Genomic DNA, 23,240 nt, shown 5'->3' with positions numbered 1-23,240 from the left:
TAATCATTTTTTGATCAATTATTAATTCAAGATCTTGATAAATGTATGACTTTGAGGCCCAGAGGGCGAAGGAATTATCTTAAAAGTGGCAGGACACATTATAAACCTGGTTAGATTAGCTCATGAATATTAAGTGGGTGATGTAACTGAAAGGAAAATGGGCATTACTGTTGAATGCAAATGTTTTTTTTTTTACAGCATTTATTAATCTGTTAATTTTAAAAGTTTACTGCGATATTTTAATTAGCATAAGTTAATTTTAGTTTATTAATTGATATTAGGTCATGTATTACAGTACTCTACTGTTCCAAAGTTTGGTGTTGGTCAGATTTTTGTATGTTTTTTTAAATATATCTCTTATGCTCTCCAATGCTGTTTTTATTTGATTAAAAATACAGTAAAAACAGTCATATTGTGAAATATTATTACTATTTACAATAACTGTTTTCTAAAATATTATAAAATGTAATTTAATCCTGTGATGGCAAAGTTGATTTTTTTAGTGTAACAGAAATAATTCTAATATGATGATTTGGTGCTCTGCTCAAGAAATATTTCTTATTATTATCAATGTGGCTGCTTAGTATTTTTGTGAAAACCATAATACTTTTTTTTCAGGATTATTTGATGAATAGAAAGTTCAAAAGAACAGCATTTATTTGAAATGAAAATCTTTTGTAAAATTATAAATGCCTTTACTGTCACTTTTGGTTGATTTATTGCATCCTTGCTGAATAAAATAATTTTAAAAAATTAAAAAGTAGTTTTTAAATAAAAAATCTTACTAACCCCAAACTTTTGTAGTATATGAACAGGTATGAATTTACAACGAACCATAATATATTTATAAATTATTAGTAACCTTATTAATAAATGCTGTAAATATCTGAAAGTTCATGTTGGTTTATGAAAACTAAAGAATTAACTGGTGTTGATTGAATTAAATCTCATTGTAAACTCTCACCAATAAAGCTTTTACATAAAAGCTTATTATTCCACAAAAAAGTTGGTGAGCAGTGACAGAAAAGTTAGTTTTATAATGCCCAGCTGAAAGCTCTGTGGCGTCTCCTCAGGTGTATGAAGTGGTGCCATGCCTGAGCGACTGCAGTCAGTACGTCTGGGTGGCTGAGCCGTGGAGTGTCTGGAAGGTCAGCAATGTCGATCTGAAAGAGAACTGTGGGGAAGGTGTACAGACGAGGAAAGTTAGGTATGACTGAACAACAACAACAGCAAAAGCAACATTATTACTGTAGTAATGCACCTTTTTTGAAAGACCTGCTAAGTTCATGATAGTCCTAACAGATGTTTCATTTCATGAAGGTGCATGCAAAACACCGTTGATGGACCTTCAGACACTGTAGAAGACTATCTCTGTGATCCGGAAGAGATGCCTCTTGGAGCCAGAGAGAGCAAACTGCCCTGTCCCGAGGACTGCGTTCTGACTGATTGGGGCTCTTGGAGTCGATGCCCACTGGTGAATGGAGACATTGATCAGAAACATGTCTAATGTTCGACATAGCACAAAATCATATTTCCCCATATCATTTTGTTATGGATAACACAGGCCTGAATCTTGAAAAAAAAAAAAATCTGCTGATTTCCAAAAAATGCCTAATACTACCTAATTTGATGATTACGAAACTTTTTGATGATTTGATAAAAATTTACATCACAGACAGTTTTTTCCACAAAAATAAGAATTTTATATAAATATATATATATATATATATATATATATATATATATATATATATATATATCATACCTGTCAAGTTTTGGATTTGAAAAGGGAAATTTTCCGGCGCCCACCGCAAGCAGCCCCCCCCCCCCCCCCCCCCCCATTCACATTCATGCATTTTTTCTGTTCATTTATCATTGCTTGTCTTTACATTTACATTTTATTTTCATTCCACACGTTCTTTTCATTTCATATTGCTTTTCTTTTACAGTTTTTCTTTTCATTTCACATAACTTTTCTTTACTCTTTTAGTGATTTAGTGAGTTATTGTACAAATTTGTTGCAGACTTTGCATTCGCGGTATTTACATGAGGGTTTTGGTTTTTTGGCAGGAGTGCCCAATTCCGTTTTTTTTTTTTTTTTTACTTTACTTTATTATGAACAATGCACAGGACAATAGGTACAGAGAACACTACAAATACTGTGCGTGCCTTCCGTCTCTGTAGTAGCGTCCATCATCCGTCTCTGTTTTTTTTTCCTGTTTTTTCCCGCGTTGTCACCATAGACTGTAAGGGTTGTCACTCATCATCTGACCTCACACATTAACCTCGCAACAACTGCCACCTACAGTACCTGTAGTAGGCTACTGCAGGTGGCAGTTATCGCGAGGCTACTGACAGACTCAGATTAGGAATGTTTTTTTGTTTTTTTTTTACTCCGCCCAGGCCCGGGGTAGCCTATTATTATTTTTTAATAACGCAGGTTAAAAACCGGGAGATTTACGGGAAAATACTAATACGGGAGGACGGCGGGAAAGAAGGGTAAAATACGGGACTTTCGGGATACTTGACAGGTATGATATATATATATATATATATATATATATATATATATATATATACACTCACCTAAAGGATTATTAGGAACATCTGTTCAATTTCTCATTAATGCAATTATCTAATCAACCAATCACATGGCAGTTGCTTCAATGCATTTAAGGGTGTGGTCCTGGTCAAGACATTCTCCTGAACTCCAAACTGAATGTCAGAATGGCAAAGAAAGGTGATTTAAGCAATTTTGAGCGTGGCATGGTTGTTGGTGCCAGACGGGCCAGTCTGAGTATTTCACAATCTGCTCAGTTACTGGGATTTTCACGCACAACCATTTCTAGGGTTTACAAGAATGGTGTGAAAAGGGAAAAACATCCAGTATGCGGCAGTCCTGTGGGCGAAAATGCCTTGTTGATGCTAGAGGTCAGAGGAGAATGGGCCGACTGATTCAAGCTGATAGAAGAGCAACTTTGACCGAAATAAACACTCGTTACAACCGAGGTATGCAGCAAAGCATTTGTGAAGCCACAACACGCACAACCTTGAGGCGGATGGGCTACAACAGCAGAAGACCCCACCGGGTACCACTCATCTCCACTACAAATAGGAAAAAGAGGCTACAATTTGCACGAGCTCACCAAAATTGGACAGTTGAAGACTGGAAAAATGTTGCCTGGTCTGATGAGTCTCGATTTCTGTTGAGACATTCAGAGGGTAGAGTCAGAATTTGGCGTAAACAGAATGAGAACATGGATCCATCATGCCTTGTTACCACTGTGCAGGCTGGTTGTGGTGGTGTAATGGTGTGGGGGATGTTTTCTTGGCACACTTTAGGCCCCTTAGTGCCAATTGGGCATCGTTTAAATGCCACGGCCTACCTGAGCATTGTTTCTGACCATGTCCATCCCTTTATGACCACCATGTACCCATCCTCTGATGGCTACTTCCAGCAGGATAATGCACCATGTCACAAAGCTCGAATCATTTCAAATTGGTTTCTTGAACATGACAATGAGTTCACTGTACTAAAATGGCCCCCACAGTCACCAGATCTCAACCCAATAGAGCATCTTTGGGATGTGGTGGAACGGGAGCTTCGTGCCCTGGATGTGCATCCCACAAATCTCCATCAACTGCAAGATGCTATCCTATCAATATGGGCCAACATTTCTAAAGAATGCTTTCAGCACCTTGTTGAATCAATGCCACGTAGAATTAAGGCAGTTCTGAAGGCGAAAGGGGGTCAAACACAGTATTAGTATGGTATTCCTAATAATCCTTTAGGTGAGTGTATATATATATATATATATTCAGTGCTGCCAAATCGATTAATTGTGATTAATCGGATCTAACATAAAAGTTTGTGTTTATGTAATATAGTTGTGTGTGTATATATATATATATATATATATATATATATATATATATATATATATATATATATATATAATACAGTATACTTAACAAATGCTCAAATACTCAATTTCAAAGATCTTTACATAAACACAAGTATATAATTAAGTTTTTCTCACAAAATCTGTATTTTTCTGTCACTGTTTGGATGTAGTAAAACACCCACAAATGTAACAGAAAACATCTGGGTCATTATGTCACTGGCCATAATTCTAACCTTGAAATCTGGATTAGGCATAAACTAATGTCATACATGTGCGAAACAGCTGAGAATTGAATGAATAGTTGTAACTTGGCTCAGAAGAAGATAGGAACCATGTCTCTGTGGCAGTTTTTCCAGTGATTAAGGGATAGTACAAGATTTCTTCACCTTACCTCACCATATTTTGAGTTTGACATGCTAGAGCAAAACAAGCACTATTTTTGGAATCAGCTACCCAAAATCAGTTAGAAACAATTGTGATGCAGGGCGGTGTAATTAATTGGCCCAAGCTCAACATTCCTTGCTGCGTGGTGTGTATGATGAAGCTGAGCTCAACACTTTTCAATGCACACGTCCCCTAAAAGCCCAGCCTTTGTCTGATAAGTAAGGTAAATGCATGCATGCTGATTGGCCACGCTTGAACCTATTTTTACCATCTCCTGTTGAGGAGGATTTGAGATGCAGCATGTTCTTCAGAGCAGCTCAACACCAATCGAACATTTTTGGTCAGCTGTGCACCAGCGGTCAGTAAATACATGGCAAAATAATAAATCCGAGGAAGGTTTTGTGTATGGCGGGGGTTGGTCGCTCACACATGAAATCATTTGCAGTGGCATACAAGTGTGTGTACAGGCATTATTGAGGATTCTCTCAGAGGGGAAGGTTACTCATGTCTGTCTCAGTGTGATTCCCAGGCACGCTGCCACCAAACTGCAAGGGTTGCTAAATGCCATGGATTCTGAGACTGTCCCTGCGGTTAAAATGCAAGAAGGCTTAAAACATCTTACGCATGACTACTGAGAGGAATTTATTTCCCTCAGAAATAGCAAGGAGAATATGAAAGCCAAATGAATCCGCTGCACATATGTTGAATGTTTCATAATCATTATTTGTTCATTGAAAGATTTATTTGTTTTATTTTTGAAGCCATGCAATGTGAACAGTACAAGGCAGAGGACCGCCAGCCCTATACGTCAGCCCGGTGAAGGGAAACAGTGTCCTTCGACTACAGAGAAAGAAACATGCACTCTGAACACCAACTGCTTCCATTACTCCTATAATATCACAGGTACATATTGACTGCATCTTATCTAGAACATTTGCTAGCTACCAGATCCATGCCAAGACTAAAATACAGTGCTGTCAAATCGTGATTAATCGATTTGACAGCAGTAAAAATAGCTGTTTTGATTTGCTGATTATGGCTATTCATCTGCCATGACCTTCATATGCTGTTCAGGTTCATTTTAATTGATTGAAGGAATAATTAAGTGTCAGTTGGAATGCTCTTTACTTTTCCTAATACTGATTATAAAGTCATTTCAACATAATATCAGCATTATTTTTTTTTTCCTCAAATAGTAGCATTTGCATGGCTCTCACAACACCAAGGTCGCCCGTCTGAAATGACAAAATGATTACTTTGAATGCATTCTGGAGTTGCTTTGGATAAAATCATTTGGCGTAAATGTAATGCCTCTGCAATAAAATATTATTATTTTGATGGAATAAAATCTAAATAAAATATACAAATATATATATATATATATATATACAGTGCTATGCATAAGTTTAGACACCCATGCTAAAGTTGACTAAAAAGAGGAATAAAAAATCATCTTTTGGAAATTGAACTTAATGCCTTAATTTAAAAAATTAGGAAAAATCCAACCTTTAAGGACACCAATTTTCTTTGTGAATGAATAATGTACCGTAAATAAATAAATGTTCTTCCTTAAAATACAGGGTGCATAAGTTTGGACACCCCTATGTTAAATTCCCATAGAGGCAGGCAGATTTTTATTTTTAAGTATTTTTTTTTATTTTATTTTTAGGATACTATGCATACTGATAAAGTTCCCTTGGCCTTTGGAATTAAAATAGCCCCACATCATCACATAGCCTTCACCATACCTAGAGATTGGCATGGAGTACTTTCCATAAGATCATCTCTCAATGCAAATCAAACCAGCTATTAGGCTAACTGAAATAAAACCATGCCAATCTCTAGGTATGGTGAAGGCTATGTGATGATGTGGGGCTATTTTAATTCCAAAGGCCAAGGGAACTTTATCAGGATGCATAGTATCCTAAAAAAATTTTTTTTTTTAAATACTTAAAAATAAAAATCTGCCTGCCTCTATGGGAATTTAACATAGGGGTGTCCAAACTTATGCACCCTGTATTTTAAGGAAGAACATTTATTTATTTACGATACATTATTCATTCACAAAGAAAATTGGTGTCCTTAAAGGTTGGATTTTTCCTAATTTTTTAAATTAAGGCATTAAGTTCAGTTTCCAAAAGATGCTTTTTTATTCCTCTTTTTAGTCAACTTTAGTATGGGTGTCTAAACTTATGCATAGCACTGTATATATATATATATATATATATATATATATATATATATATAAACATTTTATTTTACTTTTTTTTTCCTCTATATGAATAATTTTGTTATTATTATTTTACATTACCAGTGTTATTTTAGTATGATTTACATACTATTATAGTATAATATTTTGAATTATCTTTTATTTTTATATTTTAATTTTAATTTTAGTTTAAGTTTTAGTCATTTATGTGCTATTTGATTTGGTATTTTTTATTAATTTTTGTTTTTATTTTAGTACTTTAACATAAACTTATTTTATTGAAGTTTCAGGCTTTTTTTAAGTTAAAGTTTTTCAACTAATATTATTTAAACTTTATTGCAATTAATGTCAATTATTTTTTTATTTTTTTATTTTTTTAAGTTACAGTAGTTTTAGTATTAATTGACAGCAACAAAACTGCAGAGGTCCCAGGTATGAAACATTAAACAATGCGATGAATTTTCACATGATAAAGGGAAAGAGGATGATTCAAAATAGTCAGGTTCAGACTTGAAGAATTTCCTTTTGTGTCTATATTTCCCATCCAGACTGGAGCACTTGTCAGCTGAGTGAGCGAGCCGTGTGCGGGGTTGGATTCAAGACGCGCATGCTGGACTGTGTTCGCAGTGATGCCAAGTCCGTGGACCTGAAGTTTTGCGAGGAGGTACTTTTCAGTTCACAAGACATTGTTTACAACTGATGCTTCTTTTGAAAATCCACCTGAATAAATTGATCTCTGTTCTTTTAGCTTGGTCTCGATAAAAAATGGCAGATGAACGCTTCCTGCGTGGTCGAGTGCCCTGTCAACTGCCAGCTGTCTGATTGGTCGTCTTGGTCTGAATGCTCTCACACCTGTGGTCTTGCAGGTAGGCCAACACCTTGAATTGAACACCTCGATTTGAAGTCGGATATCTGCCAGAATACACACTAAAAAAAAATCAGTTTTTCTGATATTATTAAATTTGCATGGCTAGGTTAATTCACGCTCTCAGCAGTCTAACAGTCTGTTTCAGACTAAATCAAAAGCCTCAGGGGGGTCTTTGTGTCTTGTGGTCCAAAACGCTAATCTTTGATTGAGCTAACATGACTGGTTCCTCAAATGGCAGGTTTTAGGGAATTATACTGAGCTCTCTGCTGTCTTAGAATTACCAAAGCGTTGGCTGAAACCACAAAAAATGTATGGTGTGAGAACAATTGTGTTATCGCCCTGCAGCAGCGTTTGAGAGGAGGATAATAATGTCCTTGAGTGTAATTCCATCTGCTCTGACGATTGATTAGGGGCCCATTATGTTTGTGTGCTCGGGGCCTAAGAGACCATTTCACTACACGCGGTCTTTGAGAGTCAATGACCAGCAACAGCAAGAGCAAACCCTGCCACTGTTTGAAACCTGTGCTGGCTTAGTTTATTGTAGCATCTTTAATCTGTCCCCAGGCTGGAGGATTCCCTCTAAGACAAAGAATCAGCTGGTGATCTGTAGCCTTTCACAGAAGGAGAGAAATCCTCACACAGATTTGAATGCAAATAACAATTTTCATACTGCAATTTAAATTGTTGGAATTTGACTAAACACATTTGGCTAAAAATGTTATATCGTTGCTGTCAGGCGGAAACCTTGTATGTCCAAAAATGCTATTTTTCAGGAAATGGAAAAAACACTTTTTCTTTTTTTTTTTATTAAACGCTGTGTTGTCAAAGTTGATATTATGGCTTTATACATGGTTCAGACACATGCATGTGCCATTATATTATTAACATTTGACCAAAAACTAAGACACTTTTCTCCGCTCCTCAAATACATAAAAGCTTAGCCTTTATGTATATGTACAAAATTTTTTAAATTTTATAATGTATAAAAATATAAAATTTTAAATATTTTTTTCAAGGTAAATGGTATTTTGTACAGATATCATGAATTAATTCACATTATCTGATATTTTAAAAGACTTTTACACACAATCATGAGGGTATTTAAGAGTCTACTTTATAATATAAATTACTGTATTATGTTTTTTCTTTCTCTCTCTCTCTTTCTCTCTCTCTCTCTCTCTCTCTCTCTCTCTCTCTCTCTCTCTCTCTCTCTCTCTCTCTCTCTCTCTCTCTCTCTCTCTCTCTGTTTCTGCACATTGCTTGCACCACATTTTGTTTATTGGTCTTTTTGGTCTTTTTTCACACTGCATGACTTTCGATTTGGTAGACATTTTTTTTATATTAACTATATTATATTTTTTTATATTTTATATTTTTTTACTTTGTTCCAAACTGTATTATTTTTTTATATTTATATTGAAAACTTTATTTTCTTATAATAATAGAAGATTATGCCAAACTACTTAGTTTTATCTCACAATTCGGACTTTATTTCTCAGAACTGAATGATATAAACTCGCAATTGTGAGTTATAAAGCCAGAATTGCAAGATATAAACTCGCAATTGCGAGAAAAAAAGTCAGAATTGGGAGAAAAAAACGTCAGAATTGTGAGTTTATATCTTGCAACTGTGAGGGAAAAAAATTCAGAATTGTAAGACAAATTATCTTTTTAATTGTTTTATTCCGTGATGGAAACAGGCTTCCATAGTTGTATGACCCTGACATTTTTTTTTTTTTTTTTTACTACTACAAATTTTATTCAAATTCATTTTAATTCAGAAATCGAAATAGAAGAGGCATATTCCAGTCTTTATATATTGCAATTGTTTTTTTAATGTATTTTCATATATATTAATAGTGCTGGACATTAAGATTCCTGGTAATTGACCCACTTAGCACACCTGAACATAAACAAATTAGTCATGAATTTTTGTGTTTGTTTTTGCCAGTAAAGGTAAATTAAAGTGTCAGGTGCGACAAACAGTATCTAGCAGTAGTTCAAAGCAAATTAAAACTCAGTTGTGAGTGGAGCCATGAGCGAAAGAGCTTGCATTGGCTTTCCTATGGCTCGTGGCTTACACTATTTGCCCTAAACCTGGCGTTTCGGCCACCAGTAGAGACAGGAAGAGAGAGAGAGAGAGAAAACTGAGAAAATGAGCGATCCCTACAGCTAAAAACTCTCACAAAAGCACACAAGCACTTGTGTATGTATAGTTTTCCCAACTGAACCCAGCATATAAAAAGAAGGATGCAAGGCACTGGCAGTTGATTTGTTTTGTGGCTGGAAAGCAGGGAGCTTCAGAGAGGATTCTCCGCAGGGATGGTCCATCATGGCAGGCTGCAGTGAAGATGAATTGCATCTGGTACAACTTGCTTTAGGGCAACGTGTCAGCCGGGGACTGGGCTGTGATCATGTTTAACATTACGAAGTTCCTAGCGGTGCCCTTCGAGGTTGTGTACATCCAGCCAAAATAAAAACTAACTGCAAAGAAGTTAGTATTAGACACAGTCTTACCCAACTCCAGCCCAGAATCTGCTTGGCCTGATGACCTTTTTGCTCCACTTTTGCTGTGATATTTCAGTGTCAAAACCTGTATCTTATTCACAAACTATAGGTGGAGTTTCATTTTTGTGCTTGGGGGTTTGTCTATGGTTTGTGAATTTGAGAATTCGATTTGTCTAATATTGGGACATGTCTAATATGTCGAAAACGCAAATGTTTCTTGTATCGTCACATTCGTTTATGAATTACATGATTCATGATCGCACATTTTCAATTCAAAATGGCGAAATTTCATAAAGTTGGGTACTTTGCATCGCTAGATAGTCTATTACTTTTGGTCATTACATTTCAACAGTAGTATAATAAGTAGGCTACATCTACTTGGATCTTTCCACAAACTCTTGTTGCATAGAGATAGTAAGAAAGTAAAACCCGTCCTCTTTGATTTGATTGGCCATCTCGATTATTACGAGCGCTGTTAGACCGCTGAGGTAGAGCAGCCTAAAAAAAAATTTACTTTTAGGACTTTTTGTCATCCTAACAACAAACAGTTTTACTCATTCTACACTAAAATGATCAAATAAGACAAATAGAATGAGAAATATAATTTTTTTAGTCATAGCGCAGACAAAATCATTGGCTTTCCCCCTGAACTGCACCTTTGTCACAAACCACCTGGCATTTAGAAGTTAGTAGTTACCATTCAAAAGTGTGGGGTATTGTTTTTTTTTTTTTTTTTTATTAATTGAAAGGATTGCATTATATTAACCAAAAGTGACTGTAAAGACTTTTACATGGTTACAAAAACATTTGATTTCAAATAAATGCTGTTCTTTTGAATTTTCTATTCATCAAAGTATCCTGGGGAAAAAAATCACACAAACATATTAGGCAGCACAACTGTTTTCAACATTGCTAATAATAAGAAATGTGTCTTGAGCAGCAAATCAGCAAATTAGAATGATTTCTGAATGACATTAAATGTGATACTAAAGTTTTGCCATCTCAGGAATAAAAAAAAAAAACTAAAACAGTTCAACTGTAATAATATTTCACAATATTATTGTTTTTACTTTATTTTTTGACAAATAAATGCAGCCTTGGTGAGCATTAGAGACTTTCAAAAACTTTTTTAGAAATCTTACCAACCTCAAATTTCATCTACGAAGAACGATGATTATGATGAGTTAGGATTAGATCTCTAGAAGTGGTATTATGCTGATTCGTTTGCTCAATAAAATAATGTTGGAGATACATCCATACCTTTAAGTGCTTGCTAGGATCATCTAGTAATTTCAATAATGCACATTTTAAGATTTTGTTATTGAGTTCTTTGTGTTACCACCTGCCATGCAAAACAATGGCTCTTGTGAGATGAGGGTGTGGAGTTTTATTGCAAGCTTCCCCCGGGCTTCACTTTTAAACAGCAGGATGCATTCTGCCTGAAAGAGTCTACACTCCATTTCTCCCCATCCCTCTCCTCAGCCCTCTGGAATCGATTTAAGAAAATCAAGTGGGGGAGAGATGAATATTCAGAGTGGTTTCAGGGACTGGAATTAGGCTTGAAAAATGCTTGGCAGATTAAGTTATTCACAGAAGGGAAGGAACATTACTACACAGAAATAAAGACTTTCAGGTCGCATATCGTTTTTGGCATTCCATTGGAGAGGGATTGAGTTACCTGAGATTAGTGTGTGTAACATAAGATGATTCACTTACAGTAAAAGCCTTTATTTCATCCGAGGAGTCACTTTCTTGAGGTTAAAGCATAAGATGATGAATATGATCTTCGTCGGTGAGCATCAGGAAAACTAGGGCGTTGTACTTCTTGTGTGAGAGGGAATTTGAAATAACATTGGTCATGTCTTATAAAAAGTGTTATGTTGCTACCATGACAAACCTCAAACTAGGGCTGGGCGACATGGCCAAACATATTCTCACAATATTGTTTTCCATATAATATGATATCAATATTTATCACGATATCCATTTACCATTAATGTGGAAGGAAATGCTTTACACGTATTTGTTAGACCTTGAGAATGAATGTAAATATGTAAACTTGTTTGTTCACTGTTAATTTCCACAGACAGAGGTGTAAAGTCCAGGTTCAGAAAGTAAAAAGTCCTCCTCAGTGTTTTGTTCCGATCACCTGGATTTGCTAATTAGCATAGTTTTTCAGCCAGGAGATAGAACTAATTAGTGAAATCAGCTGGCTGAGTTCATGGGTGGAATAAACAGATGGCAGGACTTTTACTTTCTGAACCCTGGACTTTACACCTCTGTCCACAGAGTAGCTACACTGTATTAAGTGATCAGTTGACTGACTTAGAAAAAGTGAGGAAACCCCCTTGCCTTAAAATTAAGTAAATAAACTTCATGCGTAATTGAAATAATTAAGTTAGGTGAACTTGACAACTCCACATATCTTCCACAAAAGTTTTTCTCAAATCAGTGCCATTGTTTTGTCTTAAGATGCACATCTGTAATGTTTTTTTGTTTTTCCTAAGGCATGTTTATAAAAACTTCTTGAATGTCCTAATTAAACTAAGGCCTAATCCTGGCTTAATCTAAGCCCTGGCCTAAGGGTTTTAACAATATTGCAATACAGCATCTCAAAAATATCTCTTTTCTTCAATCTTTCTTGTAGGGAAGCTGTGGAGGAGGAGAACTGTGATCCAGGCCTCTCAGGGAGATGGACGGCCATGTTCCTCACAGCTGGAACAGTGGAAGCCCTGTCCTGTTAGACCCTGCTTCAGCTGGAGGTACAGCGCCTGGTCTCCATGCAGATCTGAGGTGAGTTTGCTCATGATTCGCTCAGTTGGAACGAAAAGCTGAATTAAACATTTAAGTAACTTTTGTAGAAGATGTTGATCCTTGACTATATGTAACTGTATATTACTATATGTGTACTTTGCATACATAAGTTGCATTTTCTGACTTTTTAATGTAGCATAAATGTATTTATTAACCAGGATCATGTGATCATGGGGGGGGGGGGATTATATTCAGCAAAGATGCATTAAATGAAAATGACAGTATAGACATTTAGAATATTAAAGTTAGAATATGTAATTTTTTTCGACGCTAGGGGTCGCTAACCTCTTACTATAACAAAGGCGTAGGTTGTTGATGCATAAGCGGAATTATGGAACTTGTCGTCATGCCGATTGATCTAATAATGTTTATGGATGAGTGAATACATTGATGTTTTTAACATGACTGTGGTATGAAGCTGGGCACGATTGCTAATAAGAGACCGATATCAGCGAGTCACGCGAGTCCCGCGGATAAAAGGAATAAGTACATTTAATTCTACCAAATTGCACGCAAGTGCTGAATTACTACTCACACAGGTCAGTTTATTTGACGAATCAAACTTGTGAGGTAACGCAGCGCTGTTTCATTTGGTTTAACGTTACACTATCACACTAAACTGCATTTGAGTGTGTTGTAAGTTATAATGTTATTCTATGTGTTAGTTTGTTTGCTATATGAGACAAGCAGTAAGCTAGATCAACATTAGAATAACATACAGATCATATTCTAACATATCATCTTGTTGAGCTATATAACATTGATTAGTTTTATGTTCATTTGCTCACCTCTACATTTGCACGTCTCTGTCAAGTCCAAGTTAGGACGCTGAGCTCACGGCATCTCGAAAACGCCACGCTGATATTGATCCTGGTTTTAGTTCACCTTTTGTCTCAAAGTCTGCTTGCCATGGTCCATAATGTTTGAACGAAACAACAACAGTGTGATCGTGCCGCTAAACGTAATGCAGTTGTCCACCTCTGTCGCCATGGTTACTATGGCAGTACAAGCGGAAACCAGGGATAACGCGGATATTATTATTTAATATTATTATTTAATAGCCATTATTTAAAACTGGAATTTCTCTGAAATTATAAATCTTTGGGAACTTTTGGGATATTGTAAGTACACAACTGCAGGAAATATATCACACTGCGCAAGTGATTTTTGGATATTTTATAACAAAATTCTTATTGTACCTTTAATGTTACAAAATATTTCTATTTCAAATAAATGCTGTTCTTTTGAACTTTCTATTAATCAGAGGATCCTGAAAAATGTATCATGGTTTCCACAAAAATATTAGGCAGCTTATCTGTTTTCAGCATTTATAATAAGAGGAAATATTTCCTGAGCATAAAATCAGAATATTAGAAGGATTTCTGAAGGATCATGTGACACTGAAGACTGGACTAATGGAAAATTGTCATTTAGAATAAATAAACAAAAAGAATATATTTTCATGAAATAAATGGAAAAATGAACGCACATTATTTATTTGAAAAGGCATCGCAGATATTAAATTTACAAAGTAATGAGTAGCAAATTAACCTGATTAAGTGCACATTACTTAGCGTGTATGATATAGTATTTTTATAAGGTTGCCACTCTTTCCTATAACAAACCACCAGCATTTCATGTTATCTGCATCAGTGTTTAGGTACATGCAGAATATTCCCCAATCCTCTCCTGCTTTGGCCTTTCCACAGTGTTTCTGCTGTCGTCTTCCTCCTGTCATCAGTCTGGCTTTCAGGGCCCAACAGGGGGTTTAATTAAAGACAACAGACAGACTCTCTCTCCGCTCCTTTTTCCCCGTCTCTCTCTTTCTCCTTCCCCCCGTACCTCATGCTCCCGTCACAATGCAGGCTGTGAGAGAATATTGACTCTGGCCTTTGTTCTCGGCTGCCTGTCTCTAAAGTGTCTTCTGACAGCCCTCAGCAGTCTCCAGCACTTGTGCCTCATGTTTTCAGAGATTTTCAGCAGCTATGAAAAAATAATGCCGGTAGCTGACAGTGCGAAACATAAGGGCTGAGAAACAATGCTGGGATTTCTTATTCCCTTATTTTGTATCACCGTGAGAAGTTTTGCTCTTTCCAGGTCTAGAGCTCCAAAGAAGCTGCATTTCTGTGGAGAGTCCATCCTCAATCTCCTTTAGGACTACTAAAAGTTGTTTTTCACCACAGCTGGTGTCCAGTTGTAGTCGTTAATGTCAAAACTCTGTGTTTCCTTAGGGTGCACGTTGCGGAGAAGGCCTGCGCTTTAGGAATGTGTCCTGCTTCGTGTCTGACGGCTCGGGGAAGGATCCGGGCAGTATGGTGGATGAGGATCTCTGTGGAGACCTGGAGCAGACAGTGGATGGAGACAAACAGATCATCCTGCAGGAGTCCTGCACTGTGCCCTGCCCAGGTAACAACTAATGCCTCATCTGTGCCAACATGAGCAGATGCAAGCACTGAAATTGACGTGCCATGTTGATGTGAAGCTTGGGTTCAGCAACTTCAAATCTGGAATGAACTGACAACATCCAAATTAAATAACAAAAATATATAAAAAATAACAAACAGTCAAAGTTTACCTCAGTTTACATAGTTTAAGCATCACACATCAAGGGCAGGGATTTTCAAAAATAGGTTAATGGACCACAAAGGGATGTTTGGGGGTCCATTGAAATTTTTAGAGATTTTATTTTATTATTATTTTTTTTTATTATTATTTTTTTTTTTTCAATGTGTTATAATATATTGTTCAACGTATTTAAAAAAACAAACAATTTAATACTTTTATTCAGCATGGATACATTAAAGACATTTATAATTTCACAAAATATTTTTATACGTTTTTTAACTTTCTATTCACCAAATAAAAATTAAAGATACAAAAATGTATTGTTTTTGACAAAAGAATATTAAGCAGCACAACAGAGTTGGCATTCCATTAATAAATTCAACTTTAAAATATATTCAAATAGAAAATTAAATACTATGTAGATATTTAGATATGTAGATATCTTACTAAATATCTCTTAAATATTAATTAAACTTTTTAAATATTAATCTTGATTTCCTGCCAATCTTTAGAAAGCAAAACAAATAATACAGTAATTTTAGGATTACTGCAAATATGTTAAAATTATATTCCTTTTACATAATTATATTACCGTTACCAGGTCAGTAAGATGTTTTTAAATGTTTTTGAAAGAAGTCTCTTATGCTCACCAAGGCTGCTCTTATTTGATCAAAAATACAGTAAAAACAATATTGTGAAATATTATTACAATTAAAAATAACAGTTTTCTTTGATGTACTGACAATTTATGAGCCTATTATGTAGTTTAGTGGGAAAATGCCATGCTTAATATTTCTTTCCATCAGTATAAATGGTCTTTATACTTGAAAATATATAGCTGCCTTTATATTTAAGCAGTGCATTAAAGAAAACTTGCAATCTCGCATTCCTCTGTCTAGCAGCTCACTTTTATAAATCAGTCAGGACTAAAATGTCATATTAACGAGGCTGCTTTTATGAGTCATCACTGCTGCAATTCAACACCCTCATATACCTTGTGATATTACCTCATTCAAAATGGAGAATTAAACTTCATGGCTTCGTGGCCACTGTTACACTGTAATTTCACAGGAAAAGGATGGAAACAAAGATTTCTGCTCTGACATTATTTTTAAAGCATTTCGTTTCAGCAAGCGGGTTTGAGTGACAGATAGTTAGACAACATTTTGACATGTCCTTTGTGGCAGAAGTAGAGGGTTGGATTGTACGGAGTGCCTAAAGGCACATGGTGATGAAAAAAAAAAAAAAAAATGAGATGAAATATATTTCAATGCTTTTCAGTTCCCACAAGAAACGTCCGCTTGCAAAACTTGTGTATTCTTTGTGAGCGAGCACAAAGTTTCTCATGGAAACGCAAACGATTTGTACAAGGGAACAGTGCAGATTTGTGTTAGGGTAAGTTATGTGAAGCTTTGCTCTGTGTAGTTGTGATTTTTTGCTTTCTTTAGAAAGTCGCATAGTTCTTCCCCCACTTTGACCTTTGACCCCATCATTCTTCGATCTTGAAGCGTTGCTCCCTGGCACACATCCCGTCTCGCCCCCATCTATAAAACTCCAGTGGTGACCTACTGCTGCGCTCCCTCTGTTTTTTTTTCTATTACGATCTCTCTCGTTCTTCTCCCTTTTCACACAAATGTTTCTTGATGATGCCCCGCTTCACATGTGAATTTTCAACCCTCATCAGGTATTCACACACATACTAGAGTGTACTCTGTGAACTGGCTTTCTGCTGCGCACGTGCTCTGATAATCACGATCATAGGATTAGGGATTCATGGAAGGACAACGTTATGAATAATTAATACTCGGGGAAATATTCACAAATCAGCACTGCTATTACAACAGGACAGACTGACCTACTTCTGTTGAAAAACACCCTGAGATCACACACACACACACAAAAAAAAAAAATCGTGAAAGTGGAGTTTAGGTATATTATCTTAATATCCTTAATATTAAAAAGAAAGCCCACAAGCGGGATTTGTTTGTTTTAGACCCAGTAGGTTGATAATGAGGAAACTTTTTTCATTCTTTAGGGTTTTAGATTGAAATCTCTTAATGAATCACTAGGGCCACACAGAATCTGTGCCCGTGGAGCTCCTCGGAAATCCCTACGGACTTCTGGAGATTTGAAACGCTTGTCTTCTGCAAAGTTTATTTGTTTATTAAATATTTTGGTGAATTTGATTATGCCTTCAGCTACCAATAATACTGTTGAACCCTCAGCACCATTTAAATAATTTATCAGCAAAATTCATGCTTATAGCTGTCGCACAATTTAAATTTAAAGGGGTTATTTTTTTACATTTTCAACTTTCTTTAGTGTGTAATGTTGCTGTGTGAGCATGAAAAAGTTCTGCAAAGTAACAAAGCACAAAGTCACTCCAAAGGGAGTTATTCTATATATCAGTGCACACTGTATCTGAACTCCCTGAAATGCCTCGAATGTAGTTTTCTTCTGGGAACAAACATGTCACAATATTCATAATTTAAATAATTTGGAAATACGCTAAATAAAATGCATATGCAAAATAAAAGGGGCGAGGCCTGGTTGAGTTGCGTTAGTAGCGTGTTGAAACTCACGGTTATGGTAAGGGGCGTGGCATTTCCGAAACACGCTCGAAGCGGTTGACCAATCACAACAAACTGGTCCAGCCGACCAATCAGAGCAGATTGCGCTTTTCAGAAGGAGGGGCTTCATAGAAACAGGAACTAAACAGAGCGTTGCTGACAGACTGGGAAGAGAGGTGCTGCAACAATGTAAAATATGTGAAAAATAAGGTGTTTCTGAACATTCAAGCATGAAAACCTATTCTAGTAGACCTCAAAACAAAATCAAGACTTTGAAAAAGGGCATTATAGGTCCCTAAAAAAAAAGATTGCAACAGAACAAAAAGTATTTATTGTGAATCAAGAAAGAAAACCCTGCTTTAAATCTATCCAAGAAATGATGGCAGTCATATCAATCACCCAATAATTTTCTAACAGAGATGTTGATGTGTTGGCCAGGTGAGTGTTACCTGACAGACTGGACTGTGTGGAGCCCGTGTCAGCTGAGCTGTATCAGCGGGGATGATCTGGGCTTCGGTTCGGTGCAGGTGCGTTCTCGTGCCGTTCTAGCTCAGGAACCCGAGAACCTTCTTCAGTGCCCAGAACAGGAATGGGAAGCCAGACCATGTACAGGTGAGTCAAAACCAATGCATTTAGGGTTGAAAATGCAGTTAGATACCATAATGTTTTAAGGTTTTAAAATTATTTTTCTCCATGCGTCACTGTTAATACTTTTTTTATGCATTTTAAGATGGCCAATGTTATGAATACAAATGGATGACCGGTGCATGGAAAGGCTCATCTCGTCAAGTCTGGTGCCAGCGCTCTGATGGATTAAACGTCACAGGTGTGTGTTTGAAATTTTTTTTTTTTTTTTTCATTTTATAATTATTATGTCCTTTTGAAAAAAATAAAGGACAGAAGAAAACAGAGGTGCCGCCCAGGTGCACAAATTGTAGAAGCAGAGATAAACCACCCTGTATCTGCTTTCGATATTTAGGGAAAAAATGAAACCATCACTTTGACAGAAGCGTCAATAATCTTTCCCCAGAGAGTGTTTGATGACAGACTGGGGTTTGAGATAAAGTTGACGTCCCGTGCTGTCATTTCCTGTCATGAAGGCTGAAGTGTACGATGTCTCCTCTTATTCATCTGTATATACTTTATGGAAATATGCTTTTAATCCATGACAACGTGACACCCACATTTAATCCCATTCACCATCATGCCAGCTGTCCTCCCGTGTTAATGTGTCTGTGTGTGTATCTCTCCGTCTCTCTCTCTCTGTTTTGGTGCAGACGTGGAAATACATGAGAACAGAAGTATGCCCATGTCCCTCACACTCTGCTGAAGGACATTATAAATACATTTAAATATGAGATTTCATTTTCTGCTGAGCTTTGTAATGCCATATTTATACCAAATAGAGGCTTGGATTCAATCCCTATGATTTTCTAATGTTTATTTGTCCTCTGTGTTGAGCCGTCCAAACTGACCTCGTTCCAGATGGCACACATGAGTTTGGTCACTTTTGATTGGCAGAACTTCTAAGGCTGTAACCAATCCCTCTACAGCAACCAGGTCCCTGTTTATGCATATTCATGAGATATATTAAGGTGTGCAGCGGTATGCATATTCATACAAGCTGCTAATTGGTAAACATGTTTCTGCAGATGCTTACAGTTTATGCTGCACCTTTAAAAATGAGATCTTTTAACACGGCAACAGCTTTATCTTATTGCTAAAGATGAAATTTTACACTAAGAGAGAGAGAAAAAAACGTTCAATTATTGTTTTAACGTTTTACAAGCATCACCTTGTAACCAGCTCTCTGGTGCTGGTTGAGGACTTTACAATTGTCATTGTACCTGGCAGCAGCAATCTAGAGTTGTTCCGGAATCAAGGAGCAGTTCTATTTCACTGCTCCCATTGTTGATTGGATGTATTGATTCATCCCAGCTTAGAGAAAATAACACCAGTGCACTGGCCGCCGGCTGGCCATTTCAGTGCTTTTATAGATCCAGTGGATTCCCACAGGCTGCGATTTGTAGAGAGGTGAGCGAAAGGATGTTGAGATGGTACACATAGGCGAGCCAAGAAGAGGATCATTTTTAATTGCATTGGCTGATGATAAAATGGGCCAAAATCCCATAGACTTACATTGACGGAGTAGCCCAGGCATGAATATCTAGGGACCAGAATATAATAGAAACTGAGAATGGTAAGAAATGAGTAGCCCCTCAGAACACCTTAGCAACCACCGAGAACATCCTAGTAATGCCCTAGAAAACACTCAGAATACCTGACCGCATGGGCCACAAAGGTGCACTTCTGGGCCTGTAAAAAGGTTTGGAGAAAATAATATAATAAAATTATAAATGTAATAATATAGTTTTATATAATACAAAAAAAAATATTAATAATATTTATTATTAATGTAAAATAATTCAATATTTAATTTAATGAATAAAAATATTATATTAAAAAATATAATAAAATATTAATCAATGTTATATAATAATAATACATTTTTAAAAAATCACACATTTTGTAAATCATAATTATTATGAAAAGTCGAAATTATAAGATGCTATGTCAATGAGATAACGTCAAAATTATGAGATAAAATGTTGACATTATGAGATAAAAAGTCAATTATGAGGTACAGTATAATGCTGAATTTGACAAAAAGTCAAAATTATGAGATAAAAAGTCATGGGGCCCTATTTTAACGATCTGAAACGCAAGTGTCAAAGCGCAAGTAACTTTGTGGGCGGGTCTTGGCGCTGTTGCTATTTTCCCGGCGGGATAAATTACTCTTGCGCCAGGCGCAAATCTAAAATGGGTTGGTCTGAAGAGCTTCATTATTCATAGGTGTGGTTTGGGCGTAACGTGAAATAAACCAATCCGAGCGTCATCTCACATTCCCTTTAAGAGCAGGCGCGCTTGTTTTAAAGCGGATTCCTATCATAACGGCGAATTTGCCAGGCGCGCGCCAGGATCGGTTCACAGCCAAGGAGAGCAACGCTCTCGTCAGGGACGTTGGGGATGGAGAAACCCACCCAAATTAACTTCGGTTAAAAAGGAGTATGATAATTTGGGTAAATGTGTAAGCTAGATGTAGCCTATGCTTTTATAATAAATTGTCTATATCTATCTATCTATCTATCTATCTATCTATCTATCTATCTATCTATCTATCTATCTATCGTAATAATGTATGATTTGCAAAAATGAAAACTGCTGCTTCTGTGTAGATGAGAGAATCAAAGTGTATGCGCGTTGTGCACACGCTACATTGATTATGGCCAAGCATGCGCCCTTAAAATAGCTTATGAATAACATGCGCAACGCGCCACTGACTTTAAACTATTTTTTCCTGGTTAGTGGCGCAATTGTTTTCTAAACCTGCAAAATAGCATGAGGGAACGTTTGCGCCGGAACACGCCTCCTTTTTTGCGCTGAACCGCCCAGGGAGCGCAAGTTCATTCCCTAGTTTAGCGACGTGCTTCTGTGGAGGGAAAAGCGAGCTTTGCGCGGGTGCAAAATAGGAATGATACATGCGTCGGTGTACAAAGTCAATTGCGCTGGGTGCAAGATAGGGCCCATGATCTTGAGTTGACATAGGAAGTAGACATTAAGACTTTAAAAAATTACGTTTTTTTTTTTGTTTTTGTTTTTTTCATAATGTGGCGGAAATGGGTTTCCATGTCTAACAGTACTAATGGTGGGAAGAAAACAATAACACTTTTTTTTTATTAAATTTTTTATAGCAACTTAAAAAACAAATCCACATTATACTTTATATATGCATGCACATTAATATATATATATATATATATATATATATATATATATATATATATATATATATATATATGCACATTAATATATATATATATATATATATATATATATTATAATACCCAATCTATGATTTATTTATATATATATATATCATAGATTGGGTATTATAATTTAGGGAGAGGTCCCTCAGAAAGGGGAAACATTGCATTGGACTGTCTTGCTTTTAATGCAAGTAGACAACATTCTAATGTACTGTAGTAAGCTCACTTAAAGACTTTAGTTAGATTTTACCAGAATTTTTATAATACGTAAATGTGAGATATCTTGTATAATCTTAACTGCTGTATTTTTCTTTCTTTCTTTTTGTTTATTTGTATTGTATTTATGCAACTCTTGTATATTTTGTAACTTGCCATGAAAATAGTCTCATCTGCTGACATGGCATTAATGATCTATACTACTATACCCTCAGAAAGGGGATCATCATATTTGGGGGTCTGTGGAATGAAAATGTTTGGAAACCACTGCTTTTCCAAATACTGGGAAGAGAGTCCGCCAATATTGACATTGAGTTTTGCACGGCCAAGCACCACTCACATTTTCTCCAGAAAATATAAAAATCCAGTTGAGTTTACTGCCTCATGCATATCAGTTAACACATCAGTAATATCATAACACGAGAGGATTTAGGCATGGATTAAATTGGAGTGAAGCGTGCTTGGCTGTTTTTTGCATTTCCAGAGAGAGAGAGAGAGAGAAAAAGAGGATGAATGTGGGAGAGCAACAGAAAGGAGAGTCTTTGATGCCTCCTGCCTCCAGGACAATACACTGGCTGTAAATGAACATGTGCTTCTTTGTGTGCGAGTGTCAATGTCATTAAACAGTATAAAACTTTGAACTCTTTCCCTGCAGGTGGATGCCCATTGACAAGCGAGCCGGTGTCAGACAGGTCATGTGACCCAGCCTGCGACAAACCTCGCTCAATCTGCACTGAGGTTAGTATGTGTGCATCATGTTTATGTCTCCTGAGGTGTGATGCTGGGATGCTGGCAGACTGCAAACAGGCTTTATGGATATTCAATACAGCAGGATTCGACTTCCTCAAGAAGAGAGAGTTAGTCCTGGAATGTATAATGGGAAATGATGAAACGTGAGAAGCAACTGCACCGGTTGTAAATGGAAGATTTGATACCCGCTTATCAGCATCTACCATCTTAATAACTTTAGATGGACACTATCAAACCCTGTTTACTGTTCAGTCTTTTTCTGATAAAAATAACAGTGTTAGCCGTTTGCATGGGCTTTATCAAGCACTGTGACCAATGTCAGACGGTATTCGAATCAGTCACACTTATACTGCAGTAGAGATCAGTGCAGGCCAAATAAAACACCTTAGGAAAGATATGGCACTATCAGTTGAAAGCTTTATAGTATTCTGGATGGCTGTTTTGGAGTGGTTGGTGTGTTTGAAGGTTTTTTATGGTTGCTTATGCTTTTGATTTGACTGTAAGATCCTCTAAATAAATTATTGATGTGTTTATGGACATATACAGTTGAGCAGAGCGTGGTAAGATGTTGCAATTTCTTTTATATATATATATATATATATATATATATATATATATATATGT

The 23,240-nt window shown here is 36.3% G+C and overlaps 1 protein-coding gene across 1 annotated transcript in view; it reads left to right on the top strand.

Moving 5' to 3' along the window:
* thsd7aa (thrombospondin, type I, domain containing 7Aa) overlaps positions 1 to 23,240 on the top strand; it is a 129,034-nt gene that overhangs the window by 94,485 nt on the left and 11,309 nt on the right. Inside the window, exons 15-24 of the mRNA XM_079877811.1 lie at positions 1,069 to 1,207; positions 1,321 to 1,474; positions 5,051 to 5,192; positions 7,047 to 7,162; positions 7,247 to 7,364; positions 12,522 to 12,667; positions 14,920 to 15,094; positions 18,262 to 18,435; positions 18,554 to 18,649; positions 22,522 to 22,604. Of these exons, the coding sequence (XP_079733937.1) occupies positions 1,069 to 1,207; positions 1,321 to 1,474; positions 5,051 to 5,192; positions 7,047 to 7,162; positions 7,247 to 7,364; positions 12,522 to 12,667; positions 14,920 to 15,094; positions 18,262 to 18,435; positions 18,554 to 18,649; positions 22,522 to 22,604 (1,343 nt within the window). The remainder of the gene's footprint in view (positions 1 to 1,068; positions 1,208 to 1,320; positions 1,475 to 5,050; positions 5,193 to 7,046; positions 7,163 to 7,246; positions 7,365 to 12,521; positions 12,668 to 14,919; positions 15,095 to 18,261; positions 18,436 to 18,553; positions 18,650 to 22,521; positions 22,605 to 23,240) is intronic.

This window comes from Squalius cephalus (genome assembly GCF_949319135.1).
Source record: "Squalius cephalus genome assembly, chromosome: 8".
In the NCBI taxonomy this organism is placed as follows: Eukaryota; Metazoa; Chordata; class Actinopteri; order Cypriniformes; family Leuciscidae; genus Squalius; species Squalius cephalus.
This window is presented reverse-complemented; position numbering and strand designations above follow the sequence as displayed.